The sequence below is a fragment of the Diceros bicornis genome, chromosome 19 (assembly GCF_020826845.1).
Source record: "Diceros bicornis minor isolate mBicDic1 chromosome 19, mDicBic1.mat.cur, whole genome shotgun sequence".
NCBI classification, from domain to species: Eukaryota; Metazoa; Chordata; class Mammalia; order Perissodactyla; family Rhinocerotidae; genus Diceros; species Diceros bicornis.
The window spans coordinates 27,989,323-28,010,121 of record NC_080758.1 but is presented as its reverse complement, the minus strand read 5'-3'; the positions used below and the strand labels follow the sequence as shown (position 1 = coordinate 28,010,121).

The window sequence follows — 20,799 nt, the reverse complement described above, 5'->3', positions numbered from 1 at the left end:
TGTATCCTGCAACTTTGCTGAATTCATTTATTAGTTCTAACAGTTTTTTAGTGGAGTCTTTAGGATTTGCTATATATAAGATCATGCCATCTGCAAACAGAGAAAATTTTACTTCTTCCTTTCCAGTTTGGATGTCTTTTGTTTCTTTTTCTTGCCAGGTTGCTCTGGCTAGGACTTCCAGTACTATGTTGAATGGAAGTGGTGAAAGTGGGCACCCTTGTATTGCTCCTGCTCTTAGAAGGAAAGCTTTCAACCTTCCACAACCGAGTTTGATATGCTCTGAGGTCGGGGTCTGAGAGGTGCTTCTGCCTGTACTCCATGGTTGGGTGGACATGCTGGCTGGGCTCTGCATTCAAGCAAGGCTGCTGGCTGTGGTCCGTGGTCAGATGGGACTACTAGATGCGCTCTGCAATCACCTCTGGTTGCACGAGGTCTCAGGCTGTGTTCCCTGGCAGGGTCACTGTTCAGGATCTCTGGTTATGCAGGCCCAGAGGCTATACTTAACAATTGGGCAGGGCTGCTGGCTTGGCTCCCTGCCCAAGCGTGGCTGTAGGATGGGATCTGTGGCTGCCCAGGTTCTCTGGCAGGCTTCCTGGTCAGCAGGACTGGAGGCTGTACTCAGCGGTTGTGTGGGCTGCGAGTTTGCTTCCCTGCCTGGATGGCCATAGAATGGGCTCCACAGCTGGTATCGCTCATTGGCTGGGGACCCAAATCAGGTAGAAGGGCAACTGAGCTCCCTAGCCAGATGGGGGTCAGCAGCTCAGCTCTGCATAGGGGCAGAGCTGCTGACTGGGATCATTCCCGGGGCTTTGCTGCCAACAGGAATGTGGTCCACCAAGACCTGAGCACTGGTTGCTGTAAGCCCCACCTCCTTTGTCCATCTCTATCTGATCCCCTATAGTCAAGCCCAGCAGATTCCTCCAGTGATCCCCATGACTATCCCTCTCCTATCTCAGCAGAAAGCTAGAGCTTTATTGTCTAAGGAGACTAACACAAAGAGTCTCTGGATAGGGGGACAGGGGACATGATGGCAGTTGAAAGTAGGGGTATCATATTGAACACAGGAGAGTTAAGTGAAGTTTTACACATTTGATGTTAAGACTGGGCCTCCTTTCCTGTCTCAGCTTTGAGGACAGGGACAGGCAGGCTTATACACTCTGAGCAGGATTGTGGAGGATTCTTCCCAGGGAAATCTGACCAATCTCAGAAAAAACCTGAAGACACAGATACTGATGTGGTAGTCTGTTTGGGCTACAAACTATCATAAACTGGACAGCTTAAACAATAAATATTTATTTCTCACAGTTCTGGAGCCTAGGAAGTTCAAGATCAAGGCACCAGCAGATTCAGTGTCTGGTGAGATCCCGCTTTCTGGTTCATAGACGGCCATCTTCTCACCGTGTCTTCACGTGGCAAAAGGGGCGAGAGAACTCTCTGGGGTCTCTTTCATAAGGGCACTAATCCCAGTCAGGAGAGCTCCACTGTTATGACCTAATCACCTCCCAAAAGCCCCGCCTCTTAATACCATCACATTGAGGGTTAGAATTTCAACATATGAATTTGGCAGGGGGATGCAAACATTCAAGCCATAAAGATTGTAGAGGGTTCTTCTCAGGGAAATCTGGCCAGTCCAAGAGAAAAAGACATGAAGACACAGGCACTGTGTGTTCTCTGATCAAATAAGCCAGTTAGTGGAGGTCCACTCCAAAATATAAGCATATAACCAAGAACTGCTAACCAGATGAGGGAAGCTTCTAACATTAAAAAAAGGTCAAAGAGAAAAAAAACAAATAAAAAGAAATAGATTAGGTAGGGGATAATATCAGAAAAATCATCAAAATCCTCAGAAAAATAAGAGAAGCTATTGGAACCCTGAAACAAGAACAGGATGCTATTTTTAAAAAGAAAAGAAAGACAAATAAGCAACTACCAAGGCTGCTCATTAATAGCTAACTGAACTTGTCTACATATTGAAAAAAACAGACATATCATTCTACTACAACATACAAGAAAAACAATGTTAAAATAAATTATGTGGAGTAATAAACAATGAGAAAAAATTTTAGAGTATAAAAGTACAAAGATGAAAGTTCTAGAAATTTGATTAAATGACAAAAGTAGTAGAGAAAATATAAGAAAATTAGAGAATCGGTCAGGGAACCCAACATCTGAAAAATAAGAATTTCAGAAATAGATAACAGGCAAAACAAGGGGCAGGAAATTCAAAGAAATAAGTCAAGAAAAAAAATGGCCTTGAATTGAAGGACATGAGTTTCCAAATGGATGGGGCCCATTAAATTCTCAGCAATATTGATTAAAATAATCCTACAAGATATTTAGGCACATCATCATGAAATTTCAACACCCTGTAGTTAAAAAGAAAATTGTAAAAGCTTGCAGAGAGACGTAACATATCACATACAAAGAGATGAGATTCAGAAGCGCTTCAGATGTCTCCACGGTGACACTAGATGTTGAAAGATAATGGAGCAATGCCTTCAAGATTCTGAGAGAAAATCTTTCCAATACATAAGGAGCAACGAAACTACTAACCAAGTGTGAGATTAGTGCACTGAGGTCAGACATTTTCAGAAAGCTACCAGGAGGTGTTCTGCCAAAATAAAGGAGGAAATTGAGAAAGTCCTAGGATCCAGAAAGCAAGGCATTCATCTCAGGAGAAAATCAAAGAGAATCCCCAGAATGATGTGACTGGAGATCCAAGATGGCAGTGGGTCACCGGGTGTAGAGGCAACTAGCTTAGAGTGGAGCAGGTCCGAGCGCCCAGGGAGAGAGGTCTCCAGGAAAACAAAACTAATAAAACCCCTAATGATTCTGAACATATTCAAAGGAAATGAAAGACAGCTAAATTCTCATCTTCCATACCAGGAATTCAATGGATAATACCTAAAACTGAAAACAAAAATTAAGAAGTAACAATATAAATAAGCATATTATGTATAGATATGGAAGTAAAATCCAAAGAAACAACCAGAAGATGTGAAAGTGGTTTTCTTTGGAGAGCAAGAAATGGAGAAAGGAAAACAGGTGGCTCCTATATTTTATTATGGTCTTCTTTTCAAAGTTGATTCTTAAAACTAAGTGGATGTATAGTTTTGAGGAAAATTTAAACTAAATATAAAAAAATTAAAAGAATATATAGAGAGAGAAGCAATGGGCTAAGAATTAGGCTTGAGGACAAACAGTTTCCTGCTTAACTCTTCAGCTTCTATAACAATTCCAGAAAACGGGACCCCATTGTAATGCTGTCTACCCCTGCTTTTTTTGTGTGTGTGTGTGAGGAAGGTCAGCCCTGAGCTAACATCCGTGCTAATCTTCCTCTTTTTGCTGAGGAAGACCAGCTCTGAGCTAACATCTATTGCCAATCCTCCTTCTTTTTTTTCCCCCCCCGCAAAGCCCCAGTAGATAGCTGTATGTCATAGTTGCACATCCTTCTAGTTGCTGTATGTGGGACGCAGCCTCAGCATGGCCGGAGAAGCGGTGCGTCAGTGTGCGCCCAGGATCTGAACCCCGGGCCACCAGTAGCGGAGTGCGCACACTTAACTGCTAAGCCACGGGGCCGGCCCTACCCCTGTTTTTTACTTGAGAGATTCAAATAAATAAAAGGTGCATTTCTGTTTATATAATCAATGGTCCAGGAGGCAAGGAGCTATTTGCAAGCCTACACGCAGACCAGGATTTAATCCCTTACCTCCTCATGTTAGTTATGTGAGTGGCATTGGGTAAATCACTTCACCAGTCTGAGCCTCAGTTTCCCCGTCCATAAAATAAAAGTGATGACAGTACCTACCTCTCAGGTTGGTTGAAAGGAATAGCTGACGTAATAGACGTGCACCTAGCACCTAGTAGGTCCGATTTCCTCTCCTGTATGTACTTCCTTTCCCACACCTTTTCTGCTTGAGTTTGATTAGGTAAGGTATACTAAGAGAAAAACACAGAAATCAGCCAAAGGTGTTGTTTTTTTTTAAGATTTTATTTATTTATTTATTTTCCCCCCAAAGCCCCAGTAGATAGTTGTATGTCATAGTTGCACATCCTTCTAGTTGCTGTATGTGGGACGCGGCCTCAGCATGGCTGGAGAAGCAGTGTGTCGGTGCGCGCCCAGGATCCGAACCCAGGCCGCCAGCCGCGGAGCGGGAGCACTTAACCACTAAGCCAGGGGGCCGGCCCAGCCAGGGGGGTTTTAATAAAGCTCAGGAACCTACTCAGGTCAGACTCAGGGCAGAGTTATCTTCATTTTTGTGCCCTCAGGCTTCAAGCGCTAATTGACTTCGGTGACAAATCTGGCTGGAACTTGAGCTTCACGCAGCACAGTTTACCACTCGTGCAGAAAACATAGACCTTTTCTTTCTTGACGCATTTGTCACGGCAGGAGCCATGCAGATTCCAGCATTTTTCAGTGCTGCCTGATACAAAGAGAAAAAAGAAGAGAGCCGATATCAGTCCCAAGGGGAAATAGGTCCTGGCTGGAGAGGACTACCAGCCAGGAAGAAAAGCGGGGCCACAGAAAATGGAGGAGTCACCTCTAGATTTATTGGATGGTGGTGTATCTCCCATCCTTTCTGACAACCCACTCCCATCCCAGCCCTTTCTGAATGTTCTCTCTCACAGGTTCAGTAGGCCATACGAGTTAGGGGCATGGACTGTGGGAAGCCACAGACCTGGATTTGAAATCTGTCTATACCACCAGCCAACTGGAAGACCTTGAGCAGGTCATCAATTTCCTCTTTTCTAAAAAGAAGATATAGCACCTGCCTCAGAACATTGTTGTGTGGATTAAATGAAATTATAAGATGAGCCTGAAGTATTCTGCCATACTAGATACCAAGAAAGCTATCAAAGACTAACAGAGGTACATCCAAAAAACTTAGGAGCCGGGGCCGGCACCATGACTTAGCAGTTAAGTGCTCGTGCTCCACTGCTGGCAGCCTGGGTTCCATCCCGGGCGTGCACAGATGCATCGCTTGTCAGGCCATGCTGTGGCAGCATCCCATATAAAGTGGAGGAAGATGGGCACAGATGTTAGCCCAGGGCCAGTCTTCTTCAGCAGAAAAAAAAAGAGGAAGATTGGCATGAATGTTAGCTCAGGGCTGATCTTCCTCACACACACACACACACACAAAAACTCAGGAGCCAAATTGAAGAGGTTCCCACTGGTCAAGAATAGGAAAATTTGTGTTTCTTCAGGGATAATTGCAATAGATTGGACTCGTGGCTTAGAACCATGAGTTCAGAATAGTATTTAGGAAAAACTAATTGCTCAACCTCAGAGGTTGACATTATCAATTCATTATCTTGCAAACTGATAAGCAAAGATAGAGTCAAGCATTTATCCTGCCTTTCTTCTCTGAACCCTCTAAACTCTAAGGTAACCAAACAGTAGATGAAGGGAAATAACTCTTTCATAAGTAGCTCAGCTAATACGTGAATGCTCTTCCCAATGTATCTGCATGGCTCGCCCCTCACTTCTTTCAAGTCTTTGTTCAAATGTCACCTTTTCAGTGAGGCATTTCCTTAACATCCCTTTTTAAATTGCAATCCCACCTCCCCTGACATTTGCTCTCTTCTTCCTCCTTACTCTGTTCATTGCCTGCCCCATATAGAATGTAAGATCTGAGAGGACAGGGATTTCGTTTGATTGGTTGGTGGGTGGCTGGGTGTGTGGTTCACTGCTCTGTCTCCAGCACCTATCACAGTGCCTGGCACATGGTATCCACTAACAGTATTTATTGAATAAATGAATTATTTGACTAAGTAATGATATATCCATTGTCCCCTAAATCCAGCTGCCATCACAGGAAAAACAAGGGGAGGTTGTAAAAGAAGAAACACTGAAAGACTAAATAAACATTTATCCAAAGAAAAATGAATTAATCTAAGAAACTGTTTTAAACCAGAAAAGATGGATATAATTATCTGCTGAGTTTATGTACAGCCCCTGTGCCCTTTCCAATCTCCACCTTTCTTACCAGCAGGATGGAAGTTCCTGGGAAAGTTCAAATGAGTTATAGAAAATAGAGAAGCTACATTTGTTGCACACCAAAATTTCAGTGTATTCAATGCTGACCTCTCAACCTAATACATTATTTCGCATTGAGAAATGAGAAGATTGGAACTCAGAGCAGCCAAGTGGCTTACTGGGGTTCACAAAGCTAATAAATGGTGGAGCAGATTCTAACCCGGGATTTGGAGGGTCTTCCCTCCTCCCCAGGTGGATGGTGTTTCATGCATGTGTCTACCATCAACAGACACAGGTTTGAGTCCAGAGTGTTCTCAAGCAATCCACTCATGTCCTGACCCTGTGGAAAGGTTAGAGAGATGCTTGGCGGGTGGTGGGGGTGGAAGCTTCTGTCAGATGAGAAGGAGGGATGTGCTAGCACGTTGGGCTTGGAAAGTTTGATGAGGGCCCTTCTCTACTTCAAACCTTTCCATGGCTCTAATGCAGGGGCCAGCACAGACAGGCAACTGTAATTATGAGATTCTGTCTCCCTTTAGGCAGTTGTGAATAGCGTAAAATCCAAGTGATTTCAGGGACTATTGCGAGAAAGGGTTGCTATTTCACACTTTCCCTGCCCTCCCCCAATCCTCCTCACACACCAGACCTCCTGCCCCGACCCCTGGAGCTGACCAAAGAGAGAGGGTCTGGGGGTGCTGAGGGGAAAGTCTGGGATTACCGTTCTTGCCTAAGATCTGGCACCTGCCACCGGCAAAGATGGCTGTCCGGGTGCCAGGCCCCCTATTATGTGGGTTCAGAAAATGAAGAAGCTACATTTGTGGCACACCAAAATTTCAGTGTGTTCAATGTTGATCCTTCAGCCTGATTCATTATTTCAAATTGATAAATGAGTAAATTGAAACTCAGAGGAGCCAAGTAGTTTGCTGGGGGCATCACAGAGCTAGTAAATGGTGGGACAGGGTCTAACCCAGGATTTGGGGGCTCTCCCCTCTTTCCCAGATGAGTGGTGTTTCACCTGCCACCTGTCAGCCCATCCTCCCAGGCCCTGGAGTGCCCTGACCAAGACCCACTCTCCATCCCTCCTCCTCCCCCGAAGAGGTCCAGCTTACCTGGCATGACCTTGGACAAGAGCAACAGCACAGCCAGAGTCAGCAAACAAGGCTTCATGACTTCAGGTAGCCCCAGGAGCAGTCTCAGGTCTGGAGAGGTGACAAGCAAATGGAGGAGAGCTCTGGACTTTCTGTTCCCTCTATCAACTGGGACCGATATCACTTACATGTGCCCTCAGCTGCCCACGGGTACAGTCCGCGCTGGAACAGCCCTCCTCTCTCGGACTTCTCAGTCACTATCCCCATGCCCCCACACCACAGATGGACCGCATACCCCTGAGCTGATGTGCCTCCCTTTGTGCACCTTCTCCTTTTAGGGACCTGTAGGGAGAAATCATACAACAGCCAGAAGTATTTTTTTTTTAAATATATGTCAGCCCTTATTATAACTCAACTTAAAACCCTCCAAGACTCCACATCACATGCAGAAAAAAATGCAGTCTTTACTATGCCCTACAAAGCCCTGCATCATCTGGTCTGGAGATCTACCCTTGTCATGGTTTTGATGTAAGTTAAGCAGGCTCCTTTTTCTCAAATGTAATTTTCCAGTTTGGGAGCGGAGGAGTAGAGAAAGGCAGACACTCATTCAGACCTTGGGAAGAGTGTGTCTATCTGATTATTTTCTCTCTAAGAGAAGAGGCCTCACTTCCTAAAATGCTCTGTGTCAGGGAGATTTTGGCATTGAGGGTAAGAGAGGGAAGAGTTGAAAATAATGAGCTCCTTGTACTGGCTGTGCCACTCACTTGCTGTGTAACCTTAGGAGAGTCACTTTCTTTCTCTGGGCTTCAATCTCACCAATGAGTAGACTGGAACAGATGGGCTGTAGGGATCAACCCAACCCTCATATGCTGTGGTTCTCTGGACACTAAAAAAAAATCACAGAAAATGGAATGCTGCAGAATTCCATGTTTTCACCACCAATACGGGACAGGCTAATTAAGTTTATACCAAAGGATTCTCAAGGCTGCCCTCATCAGGCTCCAATCCTCTTTACACACTAGGGTCAGAGGCCTGTTCCCTTGATACCTCCGTCCAATGTGCTATATGGCACTTGGCAAACCACAATCCCCCTTTGGGGCTGCTCTTTGTATGGTCAATGCACCTCATTATTAGTTTATGACTTTATTAGTTTATGACTTTTTAAAAAAGATCTCCATAGTTGCTGTAATTTAAGTGGGATTTGAAGAGTGAATGACTAAAGATGTGTGTATTTTACCCAACATTTTTACCCAAAAGTCCAATAACATACTTTTAAAAATTACATATTTTTTTTACTTTTGATGCCTAAAAATGCTATTAATTTTTGCATTTTATTTTTCATCCCGAAACTATTAATATGGCAAATTATATTAACTGATTTTCTAATTTTAAATCAAAGCTGAATTCCTGGGATAAACCAAATTTAGTGACAAAGTATTAACATTTTTACATATTTCTGGCTTTGCTGTGCCAACATTGTGTCTAGATTTGCACATCTATGTTCCTACATGAAATTGGTCTTCCTAATCGTGTCCGCTTCAGGCTTTGGAGCCAAGTTATGCTGACCCCATAAAATGGACGGGGAAATATTCCCTTTTTTTCTTTTCTGGGAGAATTTGTGTAAGCTGAAATTTCTGTTGTTATTATTTTATTATTTGTCCCATGAATGTTTGATATAACTTGCAGGTAAACCATCTAGGACTGGGACTTCCACTTCTGGCCAAGATGGAGTAACAGGAACTATAAGAGAAGCAAGTCAATACCGTTCCTGTTACTCTGCCTAAAACAATTCTCTCCCACCTGAAACAACGAAACAGACAAAATATATGAATCAACAGCTTTTAAGACATTTGACATTGGGTAACAAAGGACAGCGATTCTTGAGATCTGATCAATAAACAAGATGAGCTCTGTGATTGACCCGCCTTACTGCCCTGAGAGAAATTCCAGTCCAGGACATAGGAATAGAGAAGCCAGGTGGAGCCTGATGTCTCCCAGGGTTGGTGAGAACAGAACCAGGAGCCAGTGAGATCAAAGCAGATAGAGTTCACAGGGCAGAATACTAGAGAGGAGAGAGCTGCACAGAGAAAGAGAGAGATCTCGAGAGACCTGCCAAGGATCCTCTAGTCTTCAGCTCAGTAATTACCAGAATACATGTGTTAGAAAACCACCCATGGCTGGGCCACCTGAAAGGAAACAATCCCTCAAATTCACATAGGGCTAGAAATAGTTCTGGTTCCAAATAGCCAGAGTAGTAAACCTCATAACTTACAGATGTCAGATAGAGTACTCAGAAGAGTTTTTGCCTTAGTGCTGGGGGGAAATTAACCGTACACTGAAATCTGCTTAAAAGAAAGATCGAAAATAATCCAACTTATTGCATTCAGAACGAATCTCAGAAATATTTATAAGAATATGAAAATATTCCTGACCCAAAAAGGTAAAAAACAGAATGTCGCATCCAATCAACAGTTACCAGGCACATAAAGAAGCAGAAAGATATGACATAAAGAGGAGAAAAATCAATCAACAAAAACAGGCCTAGAAATGACACAGATAACAGAATTAGTAAACAAAGACAACAAAATAGTTATTATAATTGTATTCTATATATTCAGGAAGATAAAGAAAAGATTAAACATGTTAAGTAGATGTATAAAAAAATACCCAAATCAAACCTAGTATTAATTAGGTCAAGTTGACTGATAGCAATTTTAACTATCTATATCCTTACTATTAGTTTCATAATAATAGAGGAGTCAATTCATCAAAAGGACATAAAATACTAAATGTTATTTACCTTAAAATACATCTTCAAATTATATGAAGCAAAAACTAATAGAACTACAAGGAGTAATAGAAAAATCCACAATTATACTAAGTGACTTGAACACTTCTCATTCAATAATTGATATAACAGAGGCCTTTGATGACACCTGGATTGCCCCTTATGAGACCCTGAAGCAGAGAATCTGGCTAACTAGGTGACTCCTGACCCACAAAAACTGTAAAATAATAATGTACGTTGTTTTAAGCTGCTACATTTCTCGTAATTTATTATGCAGAAATACAAAAACTGTTACAGAGATATTCTAATTGGTTGTCACTCCCCAGTTAAAAAAACAAAAACATTCTCTTTAGGGTTGTTCTAGAAATTTTAGCATGCATACTTAATTTGCAATAGTTTAAAGTTAGTATCTTGAAGTGAACTTCTAATGTGACAAAGTTTCTACTGGAACTAACCTCCCACAAATAACAACTATAAACTCTAAACAAAATACAAAAAAAATATGACTTGAAGGAACTGCACACAAAACAAAAGCAGATAGATTCTGGAAGGGAGTTGACACTTGAAAGAAGGAGATGGCATGAAGTTAGTTTTCCACCTTTTTCAGCTTTTAGTCTCAGAGCAGACCACACTTGGCACCATGTGGGACAGCTAAAACTCTGATAGAAAACCTGCAGTCTTTCTGGCCTGAAAAACAGAGGACAGAGTTTGGAACTACCACAGACACTGTAAAGTCAGGGAGGGAATCCCAGAAAGGAGAGAGCAAGACAGAAGGAGGCACAATTTCTGTCTACAAACTTGGACCAGATCTCGGGCTGAACCTCACAAGTATAGAGCAGACTTCAGACAGCCCAGCTAAGAATAAAAGAACTGAACTAAGGTTTGAACTGCTACCCAAGAGACAGAGTTTGCATTTTGAGTCCAACCAAATTAATTATATGCCCAAAAAGTCAACATTCTTTGGGGAGATATCAGAGAATTCAAAATCTCCATTACATAGCTTTCATAATATCCAGGATACAATCCAAAATTACTCAACATACAAAGAAAGTGGAAAAAGTTACCCATTCTCAAGAGAAAAACAACCAACAGAAAGCAACCCCAGGATGACTCAGATGTTGGAATTAGCAGACAAGGATTTTAAAACAGTTATTAGGAGGAGGAAGTCAAGATGGCAGCGTAGGCAGACTCTGAACTCACCTCCTCCCGCGGACACAGCCAATTTACAACTACACGTGGAAAAGTTACCCCTGAGACAGAACTGAAAACTGGATAAGAGGAACTCCGGCAACAACGGACAATCCTAATTGAGGTAGAACAAGCAGAAACTCCCTTCTGGAGAGTAAAAACGCTGCCTTCACAGGCCGCAGCGCCTCACGGCTGCCCGGGAGCAGCCCACAGGTACGCAGCCTCCCTGGAGGAGCGGGGCCCTGAGCCGGGGAGCACCCCCGCTGGGGGCATTTTGTGGACCCAGCACAATCCAGACAAGTGGCATAATATCTAACTTCGCTTGCTACTAAAACATTGGGGAGTACCCCCAGAGAAGCTGGTTTACAAAGAAATTAAAACCAGCTCTTAAAGGGCCCATGCGCAAACTCACTTATTTCAGAAAGCAACCTAAAATCACCAGAAAGAAAGGTGCACAGTGCTTTGGTGAAAAGAGACTCACCTAATAGGCCCTGAGTGCATCTCAGTGAGAGATGAGACCTCTCCAGGGACTGGGACATGGGCAGTGGTCATTGTTGTGGCCTGGTGTGGGCGTGCTGACACAGACACCATTGGAGTTCTCCCTGAGGCCTGCTAGCCCAGGATCTGCCCTACCCGCTAGAACACCAATTTAATCCAGTTCAGCCAGGGCAGGCAGCCCACCCTAGAGACTGGCCCCACCCAACAACAAGCCCTCAGGCAACTTGTGGGCCTGCATAGATTGGTGACTGGATTCGCTGCAGCCTGGCAACTGAGCTCACTTCAGTGGGGCAGGGCATGCACAAGGAGAGGGTGGAGAGTGTGGGGCAGTGGTGGAGTGTGTACGGCTCCCGCAGTGGAGAGACTGGGTCCGCTTCAGGAAGTCGGGGCACGCACACAGGGCAGGACGTGTTGTCTGTGTGTGTGGACCTGTGGGCGGCAGGGCTTGTCAGCTGCAGAAGACTTGTGCTTCTCAAAGACCCACATAGGGGGTTTGCACCACCTTCCAAAGCCTGAAACAATTGGGTGCTCCCGTGCCTGAGGCCAGCCGCACCCAGCTGCAATCCTCAGAGAGCTGACAAGAGACCTAAAGGCTGGAGGCTTATAGCAATTGTAAGGCCCTGAGCCTAACAACCTGCCACGCTGGGGGCCTACTCACTTAAAAGAAATACTGAAGCACAAATGTGGTATTAGAACTTGCAGCCAACTGTGCTGGGGCTCCCCCCACCTGATAAAGAGACTGAAGGGCCCACAACAACTACAAGCAGCTGAGCATTACAACACCTGGCCAGGAGCATAACTCGGCCTCCCTGGGTGCCTACAGGGAGAGCAAACAGGCCACAACAGAAGGACACACGTAGCCCACATAGGGGTCACCCCTGGAACATTGAGAACTGAGGGAAGCACACTGCAGGCCTCCTAAGCCATCACTTACATAAGGTCACCTATCCAAGAGCAGGAGATGTAGCTGACCTACCTAACGTAGACACAAGCACAGGGAAAGAGGCAAAATGAGGAGGCAAAGGAATACATTCCAAGTAAGGGAATAGGACAAAACCCCAGAAAAGGAACTAAGTGAAACAGAAATGAGCAACCTCCCCGACAGAGAGTTCAAGCAAAGAGTGTTAAGGATGCTCACTCATGTGGGGAGAAGAATAGATGAACTCAGTGAGAATGCCAACAAAGAAATGGAAGATATAAAAAAGAACCAATCAGAAATGAAGAATACAATACTGGAAATGAAAAATTCACTGGAGCAACTCAAAAGCAGAGTAGAGGATACAGAGAATGGATCTGTGAACTGGACAAAAGACTAGAAGAAATTACCCAAGCTGAACAGGTAAAAGAGAAAAGAATTAAAAAGAGTGAGAACAGTCTAAGGGACCACTGGGACAACATCAAGCACACTAACATCCATGTTATAGGTGTCCCGGAAGGAGAAGAGCGAGACAAAGGGGCAGAGAATCTATTTCAAGACATAATAGATGAAAACTTCCCTAACCTAAGGAAGGAAACAGACATCCAGGTACAGGAAGCACAGAGAGCCCCAAACAAGATAAACCCAAAGAGGCCCACACCAGGACACATCATAATCAAAATGTCCAGAATTAAAGAGAAAGAGAGAATCCTAAAAGGAGCAAGAGAAAGTCAAGTTACATACAAAGGAAACCCCATAAGGCTATGAGCTGACTTCTCAGCAGAAACCTTACAGGCTAGAAGAGAATGGCATGATATATTTAAAGTGCTAAAAGGAAAACACTTACAGCCAACAATACTCTACCCAGCAAGGTTATCATTCAAAATGGAAGGAGAGATCAAAAATTTCCCAGACAAGCAAAAATTAAAGGAGTTTCTCACCAAGAAACCAGTGCTACAAGAAATGATAAAGGGACTGATTTAAGGGGAAAAGAGAAGACCACAAATAGGAAAAATTATCTATTTCGATGATAAGACAGTAATGGATACAAATGCACAAAAAAGAGGTTAGACATGATATCAAAAACATAAAAGGAGGGAGGAAGAGAGTTAAAGAGTAGCGCTTTCAGACAGAGGTCAAACTAAAGAGACCATCAATTCTGTATAGAAGAAGAAAGAAACAGAGAAGGACTACTAAAACACTGAGAAAAAAAAAGTTAAAAAATGGCAGTAAGTACATACTTATCAATAGCTACTTTAAACGTCAATGGACTAAATGCTCCAATTGAAAGGCATAGGGTGGCTGATTGGATAAAAAAACAAGACCCATCTACATGCTGCATACAAGAGACACACTTCAGAACTAAAGACACTCACAAACTGAAAGTTAAGGGATGGAAAAAGATACTCCATGCAAATGGCAATGAAAAGAAAGCTAGGGTAGCAGTACTCATATCAGACAAAATAGACTTTAAAACAAAAACTGTAAAAAGAGACAAAGAAGGTCATTACATAATGATCAAGGGAACAATCCAACAAGAGGATATAACACTTGTAAATATCTATGCACCCAATGTAGATGCACCTAAATATATAAAGCAATTATTAACAGACATAAAAACAGAAATAGACAGTAACATAATAATAGTAGGGGACTTTAACACTCCACTTACACCAACGGATAGATCATCCAAACAGAAGATCAATAAGGAAACATCGGCCTTAAATGATACACTAGAACAGATGGACCTAGTAGATATATACAGAGCGTTCCATCCAAAAACCGAAGAATACACGTTTTTTCCAAATGCACATGGAACATTCTCCAGGATTGATCACATATTAGGCCACAAAACAAGTCTCCATAAATTTAAGAAGATTGAAATAATACCAAGCATCTTTTCTGACCACAATGGTAGGAAACTAGAAATCAACTATAGGAAGAAAATCAGAAAAGCCACAAATACGTGGAGATTAAACAAAATGCTATTGAACAACGACTGGGCCAACGAAGAAATCAAAAAATACCTGGAGACAAATAAAAATGAAAATACGACATGCCAGAATTTGTGGGGTACAGCAAAAGCGGTTTTAAGAGGGAAGTTTATAGCAATACAGACCTATCTCAACCAACAAGAAAAATCTCAAATAAACAATCTAACAATGCACCTAAAGGAACTGGAAAAAGAAGAACAAACCAAGCCAAAAATCAGTAGAAGAAGGGAAATAATAAAAATCAGAGCAGAAATAAATGAAATAGAGACCAAAAAAACAATAGAAAAAATTAATAAAACCAAGAGCTGGTTCTTTGAAAAGATAAACAAAATTGACAAACTTTTAGCTAGACTCACCAAGAAAAAAAGAGAGAAGGCACAAATAAGTAAAAACAGAAATGAAAGAGGAGAAATTACAACAGACACCTCAGAAATACAAAAGATGGTAAGAGAATACTATGAAAAGCTACATGCCAACCAATTCGACAATCTGGAAGAAATGGATAAATTCTTAGAATCATACAACCTTCCAAAACTGGATCAAGAAGAAGTAGAGAATTTGAATAGACCAATCACCAGTAAGGAGATTGAAACAGTAATCAAGAACCTCCCCAAAAATAAAAGTCCAGGACCAGACGGCTTCCCTGGTCTACCAAATATTCAAAGAAGACTTAATACCTATCCTTCTCAAACTCTTCCAAAAAATTGAGGAGGGGGAAAGCTCCCTAACTCATTCTACGAAGCCGACATTACCCTGATACCAAAACCAGACAAGGACAACACAAAAAAAGAAAATTACAGGCCAATATCACTGATGAACATCGATGCAAAAATCCTCAACAAAATACTAGCAAATCGCATACAACAATACGTTAAAAAGATTATACACCATGATCAAGTGGGATTTATTCCAGGTATGCAGGGATGGTTTAACATTTGCAAATCAATCAACGTGATACACCACATTAATAAAATGAAGAATAAAAATCACATGATCATCTCAATAGATGCAGAGAAAGCTTTTGACAAGATACAGCATCAATTTATGATAAAAACTCTAAATAAAATGGGTATAGAAGGAAATTACCTCAACATCATAAAGACCATATATGAGAAACCCACAGCTAATATCATCCTCAATGGTGAAAAACTGAAAGCTATCCCTCTAAGAACAGGAACCAGACAAGGATGCCCACTGTCACCACTCCTATTTAACATAGTACTGGAAGTCCTAGCCAGAGCAATCAGGCAAGAGAAAGAAATAAAACGGATCCAAATTGGAAAGGAAGAAGTGAAACTGTCACTATTTGCAGATGACATGATTTTATATATAGAAAACCCTAAAGAATCAACCAGAAAACTTTTAGAAGTAATAAACGAATGCGGTAAAGTTGCAGGATACAAAATCAACATACAAAAATCAGTTGCATTTCTATACACTAACAATGAAGTAGCAGAAAGAGAAATTAAGAATACCATCCCATTTACAATGGCAACAAAAAGAATAAAATACCTAGGAATAAACTTAACCAAACAGGTGAAAGAGCTGTACACGGAAAACTATAAAACATTGCTGAAAGAAATTGAAGAAGACACAAAGAAATGGAAAGATATTCCATGCTCTTGGATTGGAAGAATTAACATAGTTAAGATGCCCATACTTCCTAAAGCCATCTATAGATTCAATGCAATCCCTATCAAAGTTCCAACATTATTCAGAGAAATAGAACAAAGAATCCTAAAATGTATATGGAGCAACAAAAGACCCCGAATAGCTAAAGGAATCCTGAGAAAAAAGAACAAAGCTGGAGATATCACACTCCCTGATTTCAAAATATACTACAAAGCTATAGTAACCAAAACAACATGGTACTGGCACAAAAACAGACACACAGATCAATGGAATAGAATCGAAAGCCCAGAAATAAACCCACACATCTATGGACAGCTAATCTTTGACAAAGGAGCCAAGAACATACAATGGAGAAAAGAAAGTCTCTTCAACAAATGGTGTTGGAAAAACTGGATAGCCACATGCAAAAAAATGAAAGTAGACCCTTACCTTACACCATACACAAAAATTAACTCAAAATGGATTAAAGACTTGAAGGTAAGACCTGAAACTATGAAACTTCTAGAAGAAAACATAGGCAGTACGCTCTTCGACATCCGTCTTAGCAACATATTTTCAAGCACCATGTCTGACCAGGCAAGAGAAACAATAGAAAAAATAAACAAATGGGACTACATCACTCTAAAAAGCTTCTGCACAGCAAAGGAAACCATCAACAAAACGAAAAGACAACCTAACAATTGGGAGAAGATATTTGCAAACCATACATCTGATAAGGGCTTAATCTCCAAAATATATAAAGAACTCATACATCTCAACAACAAAAAAACTAACAACCCAATTAAAAAATGGGCAAAAGACCTGAACAGACATTTCTCCAAAGAAGATATACAGATGGTCAATAGACACATGAAAAGATGTTCAAAATCATTAACTATCAGGGAAATGCAAATCAAAACTACAATGAGATATCACCTCACACCCGTCAGAATGGCTATAATTAACAAGACAGGAAACAACATGTGTTGGAGAGGATGTGGAGAGAAGGGAACTCTCATACACTGCCGGTGGGAGTGCAAACTGGTGCAGCCACTATGGAAAACAGTATGGAGATTCCTCAAAAAATCAAGGATAGAACTACCATATGATCCAGCCATTCCACTGCTGGGTATTTATCCAAAGAACTTGAAAACACCAATGCGTAAAGATACATGCACCCCTGTGTTCATCGCAGCATTATTCACAATAACCAAGACTTGGAAGCAACCTAAGTGTCCATCAAAGGACGAATGGATAAAGAAGCTGTGGTATATATACACAATGGAATACTACTCAGCCATAAGAAACGATGAAATCCAGGCATTTGTGACAACATGGATGGACATTGAGGGTATTATGCAAAGTGAAATAAATCAGAGGGACAAGGTCAAATACCGTATGATTTCCTTCATTAAGTAGTTGATAATAACAACAATAAACAAACACATAGAGACAGAGACCGGATTGGTGGTTACCAGAGGGGAAGGGGGGAGGGAGGAGGGTGAAAGGGATAATTCGGTACATGTGTGTGGTGATGGGTTGTAATTAGTATTTGGGTGGTGAACGTGATGTAATCTATGCAGAAATAGAAGTATAATGATGTACACCTGAAATTTTTACAATGTTATAAACCAATGTTACTGCAATAAACAAAAAATTAAAAAAAAATTGACATGAGACAGAATAACAGGAGAAAATCAAACAAAGCTTTATAACATATATACATGGAAGAAACCCAGGAAGATTGGGCAACTCGCCAGAATGGCCAAAGCCACCACCTTAAATACCATATTCAGCTAAAGACAAAGGAGGATGTTGGGGCATAGTGGTTTGGGGCTTCAAAGGGGAGGAAGGCAATTCACGTGGAAATGGAAATGCAAATGCTTGGTAGACAGAACTTTGATAAGAACAGGCTTAGGAAGGACCCTTGCAGTCTACTGATACCCAGAGTTATCTATGGTGGTGGACTGTCCTGGGTGCAGGCTTTCTATCTTAAATTTTTTTAGGCAGTCAGGGGGAAGGTCAAAGTTACTTTCAGAGTCTTTTGTTCTTAAAAATAATCAAGGCAAAGAGACACATTTTGGGGTGGCCAATTCTGATCCCCCACAGAGCCAATCACAAGAAAATCAGGAAGAATATTTCAGGTAAAGGAAATAGCAAGCACAAATGCCCTGAGATAGGAACAGGTTTAGTGTGTTCAATGGAAAGAAGAAAGGCCAGCATAGCTGAAGAATGGCAGATGAGAGGGAATTGGTATGAGATAAAGTCAGAGAGGTATGAAACAACCAGATCAGGTAAGCCCGGGAGAAGAGTTTGAATTTTATCCTGAGTGCAAAGGATAGCCATTGGATAAAGAAACATTATCTAACTTATATTTTTAAAATATGAGTCTGCTTGTGGAGAAATGGAATGTCCAAAAGCAAAAGCCCTACCTGTATATGAGAGTTAAGCAGAGATGCTTCCCTAAAGGAAAATCAAGGCGCTGTCACTCAAAGGAAGGGGACTCGCTGCTGAGCAGGCAGGCGGCCACTACCAGGTCCTAGAGGTGAAGCTGCTGGGTTGCAGGGCATGCATATTTCAGGATTTTGATATTGGCAAACACCTGACAAAAAAGTTGCACCAGTTTGCATTTCCATGATCAAGGTATTACCCTTTCTGTGTATCCTACAAAATTCTGGAATTATCAATAAAATAGGATTCTTGCCAATTGGATTGGAGAAATGATACCTCGCTGTCATTTGAATTTGTTGTTCTGTGATTCCTAGTTATGTTGAGAAGTTGGCCCTTCTGACTCACCAGGGACAGGCTGTGATGTCTGAGGTGTGCCTAGAGGAGCACATGTGGCAGAGCCTTCTCCTGCTCCCTCACCAGTCTCCCTTGTCTCCTTGTCCCTGTAAGCCCATTGTGATTATACCTATTCTGGGGTCTTCAGAAGGATAACAAAGGCTTCAAAACCAGCGCAAAATGAGTACATTGACTATGCAAGGAGCAGGCCCAGAGACAGACTGTGGTTTTGCAAGAGCCACACAGTATATTTGGGAGTCTGGGTCAAGAGAAAAAAATCCTCTGACCTAAATGTTTCAGAGACTTGGGGGCAGCCCAAGAATCCTCAGGTGCAAACCAATTACCTTGCCCTGTTTTGGCATTGAAAATACAGATTACTGTATTATTTTACTTTTTTGAGTCTTTTTAGCATCTAGAGAACTATATATGGTTGATCCCTACTGCTCATCTGCTCCAAATACTTGATTGAAGAGACTGAGGCCCAGAAAATTGGTGATTCTCCCAATGTCACATAGGAAGTTAGTGGCAGAGTCAGGACTAGTAGCTGGATATTTTCAGCTCTGCATCTTCCATTCTCAATACCAAAATCCTCCATATATCCAGACATTGTAGGCAGTGGAGTCTCTTCTCTTAGGGAGAAAAGAATCCAATAGAAACATTCTCCCTAAGAGAGAATGTGTATCCTCCCTGCCCCATTCCCTAGCCACCAGATTAGAAAACTGCATTTTGCAAGGTTTTTTTTTTTACAGCTTTTTTGAGGTATAATTGATATACAAAATAACTGCACATATTTAATGTATACAATTCGATGAGTTTGGACATATGCATTTTGTGATGTTTTTGTAGCACAGCCTGGAGGGTACTCAGACAGCTCTAGCTAAGATGACATTACATTTTACAGTTCCTTTCCTTGTAGGGAATTGAGTTAGGGTTTGCCACAAACTTTTTGTTTATTGCATGATATTTGGAAGGTGGAAATGGAGCAGCATCATTGTGCTCTGAAGGTTGTCATTGGTTAGAAGTAGTGAGGACAGAATCTGGGGTGTTGGCAGGTTTCAGTTTGTCCTCACCGTTCCCTGCTACGCATCAGCTCTTCTTCGCAACTGCCAGCCCTGCTGACACAAGTGACCCCGGGGCCCGGGCCCACTGCTAAACACTTCTCTATGAACTCAGACAGGCAGTAGTCTTGAAGAGCAAACAACCTTCACAGACTTCTACACTAGCTCCCTTAGCTACCCCAAGACTCCCCTGGACAGATCTTTACTTTCCCAGCTCCTCCCACAATTGAATAGAGTCTAATTCTTATAATAAATTCCTTATTCTGTAATACTGATAAGGGTTCTGCTGCTTCCCTGGTTTAGCCTTAACTAACACATGTTTGAAAAAATGAGCCTCCTTAACAGAAATGAATAACACGACAATGGTGTATTTCTGAGGCTCAGACACTGAGTCCCTTCCTAGCCACTGTCTCCTTTTCATTGTAAAGGTTTTAGAAAGAGTTGTTTACACTTACTGACCTCACTCTTTCACTTACCTTTCAGTCTTCAACCTCCTCAATAAGTTTTCTGCCCCTACAGAAATGGTTTTCAATGTTATTTTGTCTTGTACACCCTATATATGCTTTTATATCTTTGACCTCTGTATCAAGTAGGGTCCAGTAGGAAATGGAAGCCACATAGGATATTTAATATAGGGAATTGGTTACACTGTTGTTGGAAGGCTGAACGAGCAAAAAGACGCTGAGGAAACAGGTATTATTAACGATAGGATGCAGCTACCCCCCTCCAGCTGTGGAAATGAAAGGGAAAAGAATGGGTTTTCAAAACCTAAGAGTTCAGAGGAGGGACCCGGAATAGCTGGTTCTTGGATTCTGAGAAAGAGCACAGCCTGGTTCCCAGAGGGCACGACCCTATGGATAAGGTCCAGTGCATGGTTAGTACTCAGACGGCAGGGAGCTG

At 41.9% G+C, this 20,799-nt stretch overlaps 1 protein-coding gene across 1 annotated transcript in view; it reads left to right on the top strand.

Moving 5' to 3' along the window:
• Window positions 1-7,088: 7,088 nt before the first annotated feature.
• The window catches only part of DEFB123 (defensin beta 123), a 30,060-nt gene continuing 16,349 nt past the window's right edge, over window positions 7,089-20,799 (top strand). Inside the window, exon 1 of the mRNA XM_058562185.1 lies at window positions 7,089-7,149. Coding sequence (XP_058418168.1) covers window positions 7,089-7,149 — 61 coding nt within the window. The remainder of the gene's footprint in view (window positions 7,150-20,799) is intronic.